We start from the raw sequence: 12,128 nt of genomic DNA on the forward strand, positions 1-12,128 counted from the left end.
AGATTACATGTTCCACTTGTATCCGATGTTGGCTGCTTTTTGTCCGTAAAGGATCCTTTCCTAAATAGTAAGACTGAAAATCCGTTCTGTGAACCTGAAGGTAAGATTTTACTTGTATCTAGTTTTACTCTTGAAAGTCTTTTGAAAGTTTTATATTTTGATGGACTACATGAGGTAGAAAGTAAGGGATGCAAACTATCCGTTCCCCTGACTTTTCAGCAGCATCCCCAAAAACCAGAGCATTAAGATAAGTATTAGAGCAACAGATGAAATATTCTAATAACATTTTAGAGAGTTATATGCTGTCAGTATTTCAAAGATGTTTTTAAAATGTGAATCGTTTCTCAGGCTTGAGAGCCATACATTACAGAAAAAAAGTTTGAAATGTGGTTAGGCTATTGCACTGGGGCTTTTTGACGGTTTAAAATACGTTGTGCTGTGTTTAGCACTCCTACAATATGTACAACATGTAAGCATGTGTATTTCCCGGTGGTCACAGCTTCTAAGAAGCAGGAGTACATCAAATGCATTATGATGTGTAAAGAATTTACTGCTGTCCACTTTGGTTTGTTGACATTTGGTGCAGGAGGGGGGGAGTTTCCTGGCAAATGCTAAACACTGCTGAGTGGTGCTGAAATGATTAGTAAGTCAAATTGACAGAAACTCAATCATCAACAATCCATTAAATCATTTGTCAGTTATTCAATTCAATTCAATTTATATAGTGTCAAATCATAACAGATGTTATCTCAAGGCACTTGCACCAGACTCTGTAATTTAGAGACCCAACAAGAGATCCCCCATGAGCATGCATTGTTATGCAACAGTGGCAAGAAAAGACTTCCCTTTAATGGGTAGAAACCTTGGGCAGAACCCGGCTCTGGGTAGGCGGCCATCTGCCTTGATCGGTTGGGAGGAGTTATGAGATATCAAGCAACATTTGCTGGTTCCAATTTATCAAAATTTGGGGATTGGTTGAATATCTTTGGATTTTGTACGGTTGATTGTACAAAACAAGCAATCTGGAGACATTTTCTTGACCTCCTGTAATGGAAACATTTTATATACCACACTATTAAAGTGGCAGTAGGCAGTATATTTTTTGGCATCATTGGGAAAGAATTCTATAATAACCTTTCAGCATATTGTAGTTCAAGTGTTCTGAGAGAAAAATAGACTTCTGCTCCTCCTCATGGCTCTGTTTTCAGGCTTTAGAAAATCTAGCCCGTGACCGGAGACTTTGGCCAATCACAGGTCAATTCAGAGAGAGAGCATTCCTATTGGCTGTGCTCCGGTCATGTGACCGGCGTTTGGCGTTCCTTCAAGATATCTCAACATGGCTGCCGGGTCAAAAACTTTCTCACTTTACAGCTAAACCGTACACTACCGTACACTTTGGTCGGATTTCGCGATTGATTGACAGCCGGCTCTCATAGACAGCAAATGGACAGAAGATCCCAGATCAGCTCTGACTGCTTGTTTTCCTCCGTTCTGTGAAATCTTGAAGATGCCGTTAGGAGCACCGGAGGACACCAGAGGACACAGAGGAACAGGATTTTTTTTTCAGGTTACCTGTTTCATGTACTACTGTCACGATATAGCGACCGTTTTATAAAAATAACTTTTTTTAATGATATTTTCTCCAATCTCGCCTACTACAGCTTTACTCATGTTATCATAAGATAATCAACAGACTAATCTATAATAAAAACAATCATTGGTTGTAGCCCTATTGTTGTTGTTATCAGGGTGTTGTGCTCCAGAGTATATGCTGATGAATAACGTCTGATAACTCTGATTATGTGTTCACACTGACTCATTCTGAAAGCTTATAAGTGATTAATATTGATGCATGACTTGTGGTTCTGTACATTTTTACATGAGAGCCTGATGTTTGCTGTGGTTTTCAGTCATTTGCATGGATTCTGAGTACTGAGCTTCGTTCTGTAGAAGTAATTGGTGTGGAGAGGGCACTTCAACTTCACCATGTGCCATTGGTTAAGCTACTGCGTGCCACCATTGGCCTAAGTTTGCCAACTCCTGCCTTAGATCATGTATATTGTCTTATTTTGTTAAATGTATTAGTGACATCCCCCAGCTGGACTCACACCAATCAAAACCTCTTTACATATGAGCCGTACCACCAATCAAACACATTTAGCTCTCCCTCTGTCACTCACACTTACTCACAACCACACGGTCGCATGTTTGAAATCTCCCTCACAATGTGAGAGAACCATGTAGACGTACTGATTATATGCAGTTCTCAGGACTGTGAATCGTCATTGTGTAGCCACAAAGGGCGATTTAGACACTGTAGACAGCTGGATTTCCCTTCACAGTGCTCTCTGTGGGCGTTGTGGTGAGGGTGGGCGGAAGACGTGCTGCTGTAGCTGAGCGTGATAGTATATAAACTAAAGGTTACAGCATGGCATTTGATGACACTGAATACTGAAGTAGGCTACAGTAGGCATCACCCAGCACGAAAGATCTTTCTCTCCTTTGAAATCTGACAACCACAGAACCCACAGCTTAGTATGGAAAATACAGTAAACTATTCACCACCCTTAGAAGATTTCATGTTTTACTGTCTTAAAGGGGAACTGTTTATGTGTCTTGTGCAGCAGGCTACTACTGCACATGTGGGGGAAAAGTTGTGTAAACCTTTCCGTGGCTCTAGGGGGAGCTGTGTGCAATCTGATAAATCAGAAAATTGATAAGAATTTGGGGTGAAAGAAGTGATCTCACCAGACCTCTGTAGCCCACTCTTCATCTCTCAACAAAGAGATCAAAATCAATTACAAACAGAAATAAGCTACAAAGACAAATGAACTCTCCAAGAAAAGTTTTTTATTGAAACAGTAAGAAACAAAGAAAAACAATACTTTAGGTTTATATGAGTGTGATTGTTTCAGTTAGCTGACAATATGGTCTACAATAACAGTCGTCTGGAGGACAAACACAACTGTTGCCTAAAGTGACTATTTAATTAAATCAAGATATAAGCTATAATCACCTTTACAGAATTAATAGCACATACAAAAATAGAATAGCCCCTGCAACCTGTTAAAAAATGCATAATAGAAAAAAATATAAAGATATGTACAGTATATGCACAAGGGATGCGTGTTATCTATAATCACCTGGTGGCATTAATTATTGTTATTCAATGAGTTAAGTTGCAGCTATTTCTACGAAAACAGAGGGTGTGGTTAACGTGCTGTATGTCTTTGAAACCACACCGACTTCCTGCATTCACTGAAAGTATCTAGAGGAACTGCTTCCATTGCACAGAATACAGATAATCAGACTCATTTAGGTAGTTTAGTTGTACAAAAACCTTTATTCACACACTCTCAGGACATCACAGCACTGTTTGTACTCAAGTAATGTACTTAGGTACAATTTTGAGGTTGGCCTGCTTGTACTTTACTCGGGTATTTCCATTTTACGATACTTTATAATTGACTTCACTACATGTCAGAGGGCAACATTGTCCTTTTTTACTCCACTACTTTTATTTGACAGATACTGTAGTTACTTTTCATATATATATATGTACTTTTATTTTACTACTTTTATTTGACAGATACTGTAGTTACTTTTCATATATATAAACTTTTATTTTACTACTTTTATATATATATATATACTACTACTTTTATTTGACAGATACTGTAGTTACTTTTCATTTGAAAAGTAACTACAGTATCTGCCAAATAAAAGTAGTAGTATATATATATACGTATGATATGTATGTGATTTCTGTAGATTTAGATGTAGATTTAGATTTAGTAGATTTTCTCTGTAGAGTACTTTTACTTTTCATATTTTCACATTTTACTGCTAAAACATTTATACTTTAACTTGCAATAAGCAGTATTTTTACATCGTTGTATTAACACTTGTACTTAAGTAAAGGACCTGAATACTTTGTCTACTGCTGTTTTTAAGAAGAATTGTTTATTTCTTATTTCTTCCAAAGTATTCTAACAGAGGTCGCTGTCAAAGGAATCAATGAGTTGGAAACAAACTGCACATTGCCAGCCAGGTACACACCGAGCCACCTGTGATTTGAAGGCGTGTTTATCAGATTTCTTTGCAAAAACAGAAGTGAATAAAATAATGAGGGCATGCTTTCATAACTCCTCTGTCTACTGATCTGGGGAAAGTCTCCAGTGAGGTATAAACAACATGAAAGACTTCACATTTACAACATCAATCTTTCCAACGGCTGAAGCGAAAACATGAGAGGAAGTATCTTTCAGTGGGAAAAAGAGGCACATTTAAATCCACATGGGGAACTCCCCCAAGCCCACACATCACTGAAAGCATGTTTTTTTACTGTTCTCAGCTTTACAGATGTGCTACCAGTGGAAAAGAACTGAATGAACAAAACATGACAAAAATAGAGACAGAGAGATTACACAAATTATAGTAGAATGTTTTTCTAAGGCTCTCCAGCAGTTCACAATCAGTGGTTTTGATTGTTACTACCTTTACTACAATACTATTCATATCATACTGTATATTTCTCAGAAACATGTCATTTGCCCCATTAAACCATATCACATTATATAATGTCATAGGGCTTAAAAAAAAGCTTCAAATCATTTTTACATATGTGCATTTTAGCAAGAATGGTAAATACTATACGGTATTTAGTGGCAGGATCTCTGAGGTTATTATAAAAAGTAGTAAAAACTACCTACTTTAAATTGATCTAAAGTTAAATGACAAAAAATTAGATATGATTTACACAAATCTTTCACATTATTCACCCAATATTCTATTACAACGGAACAAAGAAAAGTCAAATATTGACGATACTGCAGATTGTGAATACACCTGCTACAACACAGACACAGTAAATAGTTTTTCTGATGTAGCTATTTTCTAATGTAAAACCAAGAAAATATAAGTGATCAGTCTGAAAAGATTCATATGATGATTATCTGATCTAAATATTCACAGTCTTAGCTAACGTATTTGAGATTTGAGACCTCAGTGCCCGCCTGGATTCAGTTTGAGAGAGGACAGACTGTCGTCGCCGCTTTCCTCCACTGGCCTCCGACACAAAGAGTCATCTCCTGAAAACAAACATTAAAACATATTAATAAAGAAAACAAATACTCTTTATATCCACAATTAATATAAAGATATTTCCTTGTCTTTTAAAAGAAATCATTTGGTATTGGCACAAAGTAAAGAATGAAGGAGCAAAGGTGGTTAATATCATGTGAACCATTAAAAAAAGAATAATGCCTTTCACTTTAGCATGTGCAAGGAGTTTAATGTGCAAAGGAATAAAATGACGGGAAATGTGCTTATTTGCTTTCTTGCCGAGAGTTAGTTGAGAAGATCGATACCTCATGTCCGTCTGCGTGGCAAATATAAAACTACAGCCAGCAGCCGGTTAGCTTAGCTTAGCAGAAAGACGGGAAACAGGATGCTGCTGGTTTTACGGTAACCTCACAGCAACTCCGGGAAGTTACCGTGAGTGGAAATAGTCCTGCATATATAAATAGCTTCATATTTGGCGTACAAACACCAGAATGGTATCAATCTTCTCAGCAAGAAACCAAACACCATGTTTCCCAAAATGTCATTCTATTCCTTTAAGTGCTTTACTCTTAATCCTGTGACATACTTGGTGCTGCTGGTTGACGAGTGATGTGCAGCTTGCAGGTCACAGCGGTCAGTACTACAAGCAGTCCAACAATTACCAATATGACGATGGCCGTACCTGGACAAGACAAGCAAGCTACAGGTTACTAAATATTACTTTTTATGAGCATAAAAAGATAGCAGCAAATGTTTTACCTGTACCAATGTTACCTGTCTCTGGAGTGTGGAGAGTTTGCCCTTTGGTGACTCTGTGACCTGGAGCAGCCGTGGTGGTGGTGGTGGTGGTGGTAGTGGTAGTGGTGGTGGTTGCCCCCTCATGTAGATGATGAGATGTTGAGGGTGGGATTCGAGAAAAAAATTTCTTTGATGTGGGGGGAGGAGTGACGTAAGTGTTACTTGCATCACTACAGCCCTCTAACTCTGCCTTACAGATGACGTCTGTGGTCTTTGTTCCATTTCTAATTACTCCACATTTACATCTAGAGCGAAGGATAAAGGATACAGCCGTAAATAACAGGTACTACTTTAGACATTGTTGTGATTCATTTTTTATATATAGTTTATATATTTATATAATGCATGTACAGAGTTTTAAAAACACTATGATATGATACAGCGGACATACTCTTTCCATTTTTGACAGATCGAGTTGATACGTGGGCTGAAATATCCATCTTCACATTCTGAACATTCTGGCAATGAAAAATAATGAATCATTAAAACGACCATTTTCTTTGACATACGTATGTGGTATGCAGTGTTGTGTGAGCCATCTTATGTACCTCTTCCAGGTTTTAGTCCAAATCCAGAGTTACATTTGCAAGTGGAAGAATCTATGTACCGGGGAACAAATCCTCCGCGACACTGACATTTTGTGTTTGTCTCTTTTGTGCACGTCCCTTTAACAAAACTTGTTTCTACAAAAACAAGAACAAAAAAAACATCAGATCACAGGAGACTTGAAAACCAGTCACTTCATTTGGAGAAAAGACAAAGAAGCTTTCTTCTTCAGCACAAAGGGAACCACATTTTTTACGAACCAATTTGATCAGAGTTAATAGATTCATTAGTAATTCCAGCGTGAGTGAAATAACATGTAGGTTTCTCAGCTATTGCTCACAGTATTGTGTTGTTGTTTTTTTTTTTGTAGAATACATCAAACCAAAGCTTCAACACTTACCCTCATCACACTTTGTACACGGTTTGCAGTATTTGGAGTAATTCACTCCAGGCTGGTAAAATCCATTGAGGCAGATTTCACAACCAGCTCCGTCAAGAGTTACTTGTTGACCTTGATTTGTTTGAAAGTCAAAAGCACATGAAGAAAAGAGGAAGTTGTAAAGCCAAAAAGTGTTAGTATATTCTACAGCATTATGCCGAATGAGGAGGATAATTACTAGAAAGTCATACTTTACCTTTTTGGCAAATCTTCTTAGCATCCAAATCAACAATGAGGTCATAAAAAGTTAAAGTGAATACAAGCAGTTTGAGCAGAACCATGTTCAATACTTGAGTGCTGACAACGTGTAACTGAATGTTTCCTGTGGGAATCGACACCTTATATAGACATCCCACACACATTTACAACATTACTCATTCACTGAGCAAAAACCCCATTTTCTTTACATTTAAGGCTTGATTTAATAAATAGGAGTGAGGACACTAATAAGCCCAAACTTATATGTCTTAATTGTAATACTTTGCAATCAGAATTAAAAACAAAACAAAATAAGGATAATAATAAGTTACAGTTTTAAGTTAGCACTCATGCATTATTCTGTCTGTGTGTTATCTGTTTTCAGATTTTAAATCAGCAGAAAATCTCGAAAATATCTTGAAAACTTTCATAAACATTTACAACATTTAATCTTGCAGCATAATCGTTGGACAAAACTAACCAACTGGACCTTAAGATAAGTTTTGTGTTGTAGTTTTTTTTGTCAAACTACTGTTTCCAATGTCAAGATCGGACTTTACTGTAACACTTAACATTTTAGTTGTTCTTATTTGCCATGTTGTGACTTGTTTGGCTCAATTCTTGAATGAGAATTATATATATTTTTTAAAACAATAAGCTCAACTCTCTGAACAATTAGTTTGCTGTCCACAACATATTATAATTTCTCATTCGTTAGAGCAAATTGCACTAGTTTTGGCACGTGTGCAAAAGAGTCAGTACAATTGTCTCCAATGTCATGCTGTTCAAAACTGATGAGTTGATTCTCAGTGAAATTGAGAGTCATGCTTTTCACAACTTCTAAACAATCTTTCAACGTTTTAGCCATCACATACAAAATTGTGCAAATTAACAAAATATGCCAGACATACATGTGTATTGCTTAAATATCCATTACATGGTGTTACGTACTGTGAAGAGGTACAATTATTTGTTGTTTTTTTACTGAACTACAGCAGGCTCTTTCATTGTTGCGGGGTTTGTTTTTTGGCCTAGATGTACTATTTACAGTACATGTAACACATTGCTAAACAATTACATTTACTGTATACCACACATGTACATATCCTTTTTCTGTGTACTACAGTATTGACTTTTCCCACTAAATGTTGTCCTATGTTAAAATGGGAATCTAAACAGCTCAGTGCGATACACATTCAGCCAGACAAAACTGACATGCTGGTATCGTACAGTAAGTAGTCAGTGTGAACAAAAAAAAGTAGAACAAAACAGTGATTTTTCATATGAGAAACATTTCCAGGCTCGCACGATGACAAAACAACTTTTCATTTTGGTGACATTGGCCAGTTTACTGACACAATAACTGGGTTTTGAAGCATGAATGAAATGTTTTGGGTGAGTTACGACCTTTTGCAGACATGCAATAGAGTTCTGATTTTCCATCAAACAGTTATGACTGTTGTACTTACAGTTTAGAGAAAGTTAAGACTGTTAAGACCGAAAAATGAGCCAAAGAAAAACTGTAAAATAGTGTGTTCTGTTTCGAAATGTTTTAAACAATACATGTATATTAAAATAAATTTCAAACTGCTAATTCATATAAAATGTTCTTGAAATTAGAAAAAAAAAAACATTTTATATAACAGACATACATGACACTTCAGTAACAAAATAATTAGTGCTTCTCCATAATAGATAGATAGATAGTATTATTTATAGTAGTAGTACTTTTCTGCCATGATGAAGGAGGATAAATGCTTCTTTCTGCACTCCACTAATGAAGTATTCAGTTCAAACAGCCATTACATTTCTGACTCAGCTTTTAACTTAAATATATATTTTTGATTATGGTACTTGACAAATAATTAAATACCAAAGTTAATTTTGTTGTTATGAAATAAATGAACAGAATGTTATCAGCTATAATAAAAAAAAGAGCCTTAGAGCTATTTTGGCATGTTTATTAACCTTTATCTTATTGTTTCAGGATTACTAGGAAAATAGGTAAGAACTTTGTGGTTTAACTCAATCGGAAACTATGCAGCTTCATGTTTTTCTGCCAGTAAGAACATGACATGGTACCTTTGCATATGGACTCAAAGAGCAGATGGAAATAAAATAACCACATATCCTTGATCATTTTGCAAGATACAACCACTCAAATGCTAGCTTGCTACTTGAAAACGGATGTTGAAAATACACCTCCGCTTTAAGCTGGCTGTTGCTCAGTGAAATAACAAAAAAAACAAAAAAAACAAAAAAAACTTTTAATTAGGGCATCACAAAATTCTTAATATGTCCATGTTCCTGTGACAGGTTGTAATCGTAATACAATATTAACCTAAACCAATATAACAAGCTAAAAAAATGAAAAAGTAACTTACATGATGTGATGAGTCAGGCTGAGCTATTTGCCCAGATGTTTATCAGTAGAAAAGCCCATTGTTTGTCTCTTTCTGACATCACAGAAGGTTTTAATCAGGCCCCTACTACTGTGGTTTCTACTGCAGGAGAAATAGTAATAATAAATAATTCCTGTATAGAAATAGTGTACAGGAATCTCCCTCTGTCTCTGTGCAGAAATGTTGAACCCGAGACAAAAGCAAACAAACTCCAAGACAGGATTCATAGCATGTCAGGGAAGTAAAACTTTCAACACTGTTCTTATAGTTTCACAACACAGCAAGCTTCCTCCCTTTGTGGCAACGTGATGATGTACCATGACACTTTTTGGAGTTGTGGTAACGTTTCACTTTGTTTTTCTGTATCAGTCAATGTATCTAACTAAAGTCAAATTAGTGTCCTGTTCATTTACTCTTTTCTTTATAGTTCAGTCAAACCATGATGTTTCATTCATACAGACTTCTCTTTAAAGACCCCCAGCTGTTTTCAATCACAATCACAACTCAGGTCAGGTTGGAGTTATGGTGGGAGTTACGCTGTGTCACCACACTCTGTGGACTAATACGAATGATAAAGGTGTCCCTGGTACTGTTGATCAACCTTTCAATTCAGAAGATTGTGTGGAAAATATTTATATCGGATGTACTAATGTACTGAAAGAGAAGTGCTCTAACAAAAATATTAGGAACACACTCAGTATATGTTTCTGTTCCTTCATCTAGATATTTTTGGTCTTCCTTATCTGATGATAGTGGGGGAAAGCTTGGGAAATTTATGATACTGTATTATTAACAAATTTAAGGAAAGTGTCTTTCAAGATATTGCATATAATTTACCCGGTAAAACTTGTGTTAGAAAGATTCAAGCTGGATATTGATTATAGGTGTGATTTCTGTGGACTTGAAGAAGAGAGTATTTCCCATCTATTTCTTCATTGTATATATTACAAGAATGTTCTGTAGCCAACTTTCTACAAAAGAAACTTAAGATGAATGTTGAAATAAATATGTTTGATGTAATGCTATATTTTAGTCAAGATGAAATTGGAAATAACATGCCGTATATCATACAATTATTTATTATTTTTGGAAAATTTCATATCTAAAAATGGTCAGGAACCAAGCAAACTTTCCTGCATTTTATTAATGAATTCAAACAATATAGCACCAAAAACAAAAAAAGCCATTAAGACCTCTAAATGATTAAATAATTATAATATTATATTTATAACATAAACTCTGGCATTATGAAATGTATATGTAATTATTTTTAGTTTTGTCTTCTTTTTTTTCAATTGTCTATATATCAATGAGCATGTGTTCAATAAAGAAAGAATAAAAAAAATGATAAAGGTATCAATAGACCCTTTTCACAGCACACATTTTGGCTCGTCAAAGCGGGAAAAGCATAGGTGTAAATAATCACATTAATGCAGCTAACTGGAGACCGAAGGAGACGTCAATCAAGCACAGTCTTTACACGCCCACACAATCTTAAGAAGCGGGCTAATCAGGCAGCATACTGTGTTGTTTGACTGTTGGTGTGTGGGGGCTTTAACACATCCTACTGTATATGCTTTCTCATGGGCATACACTTTTACATTCCCATAATTCTGCAGTAAGATGGAGCATATGTGGAATCAATGTTGTTTCTATTTACACACAAATATATGGAGTTTTTGTCTTGTTCCGTTGAATTGCAAAAAGTTTTAACAGAAGTTAAAATTGACATTACGACACAAGACTGAGAAGATAAATGAGCCAGCATTAGCAATCTTCTCATCCTCATTACCAATACACCGAAAACTACCTCCGCAGGCCTAGATAATGGGACTGCACCCAGGTTGAGAACACAGAAATGAAAACTGAACATTTTCTGTTTCTGCGTGGTGAGTAAAATATAGATAGCTTATACAGCTAGAAGTTTTTCTCCCTACTTTTTGCTGACGAGCAGGCGATAGTGATTAGAGTTGATTACTGTCTCTATAAGAAATGTCCTTTTTACCTCTTTCACACTGAAGGAGATCTTTTACATTGAAACGTTGTCTCGAAGAGAGAAATAACCTGTTGATTTGGAGCCTAACAGTGTGCAGACCTCCTTTGTGCCCTGCAGTTCAGTCAGTATAGTGCCATAGTGACTATAGTAGACCTCTGAATGCATTCAAAGCAGTATAATTTATTTGCTTTTGGGCTCAAAACGTGCCACTGACTGAAAGTAGGGTGTATGGAGGAGAGGTTTCATGCTTACCAGAATAGAAAGTTCACTTATCTGTGGCTGTGGGATTTGTATTAGGTCTTTTTGAACTGCGTATTTCTGAAATCTGTATGTAGGTTACCATTACCACCCAAACAAAGGTTGTATAAGATCACTCATACAGAACATTCATGGTCAATTACACCACACAATTCATTGTTCATACATGAATCTGCATCTCCCATATTCCCTCAGGTTGACACTGAACTCACTTACCTGAAATATGATACAAGTAACATGTGTAACATTATGTAAATAATAAAAACAATGAGAAGCACTCTTCATTACTTAGGCCACTGTATTCCTGTCATATTTAATCTATATATATATATATGTAAATATATACAGGACTATTATCGTAAAAAATATGTATATATAAGTATAACTTTCTGCTGGAGAACTGTTGTATTTATCAATTTATATGTTT

The 12,128-nt window shown here is 35.9% G+C and overlaps 1 protein-coding gene across 3 annotated transcripts; it reads right to left on the bottom strand.

Annotated features, from left to right (window-relative positions):
• Nucleotides 1-3,320: 3,320 nt before the first annotated feature.
• On the bottom strand, nt 3,321-7,192 carry si:ch73-361p23.3 (tumor necrosis factor receptor superfamily member 4). 3 transcript variants are annotated; one of them, XM_037787126.1, is made up of 7 exons: nt 7,044-7,192; nt 6,809-6,919; nt 6,411-6,545; nt 6,254-6,320; nt 5,824-6,107; nt 5,651-5,746; nt 3,321-5,090 (listed from the first exon to the last, which is right to left on the bottom strand). In XM_037787126.1, exons 1-7 carry the CDS (start codon nt 7,126-7,128, stop codon nt 5,005-5,007), a joined length of 864 nt encoding a protein of 287 aa, XP_037643054.1. In that variant the 5' UTR covers nt 7,129-7,192; the 3' UTR covers nt 3,321-5,004. The 3 variants fall into 3 exon arrangements, with proteins under 3 accessions (XP_037643054.1, XP_037643045.1, XP_037643036.1); XM_037787117.1 differs by having other exon boundaries at nt 5,839-6,107; nt 6,809-7,184; XM_037787108.1 differs by having other exon boundaries at nt 6,809-7,184.
• Nucleotides 7,193-12,128: the final 4,936 nt, after the last annotated feature.

The sequence above is a fragment of the Sebastes umbrosus genome, chromosome 1 (genome assembly GCF_015220745.1).
Source record: "Sebastes umbrosus isolate fSebUmb1 chromosome 1, fSebUmb1.pri, whole genome shotgun sequence".
Lineage (NCBI taxonomy): Eukaryota > Metazoa > Chordata > Actinopteri > Perciformes > Sebastidae > Sebastes > Sebastes umbrosus.

What these genes read in the sequence shown, in the direction of transcription:
- si:ch73-361p23.3 (XM_037787108.1), bottom strand. Translation starts at nt 7,088, where the DNA reads ATGACCTCATTGTTGATTTGGATGCTAAGAAGATTTGCCAAAAAGGTA. An exon ending in GTGTACAAAGTGTGATGAGG is followed by an intron (nt 6,546 to 6,808) that starts GTAAGTGTTGAA and finishes TTGTTTTTGTAG; the next exon opens with AAACAAGTTTTGTTAAAGGG. An exon ending in ATCTGTCAAAAATGGAAAGA is followed by an intron (nt 6,108 to 6,253) that starts GTATGTCCGCTG and finishes CCTTCGCTCTAG; the next exon opens with ATGTAAATGTGGAGTAATTA.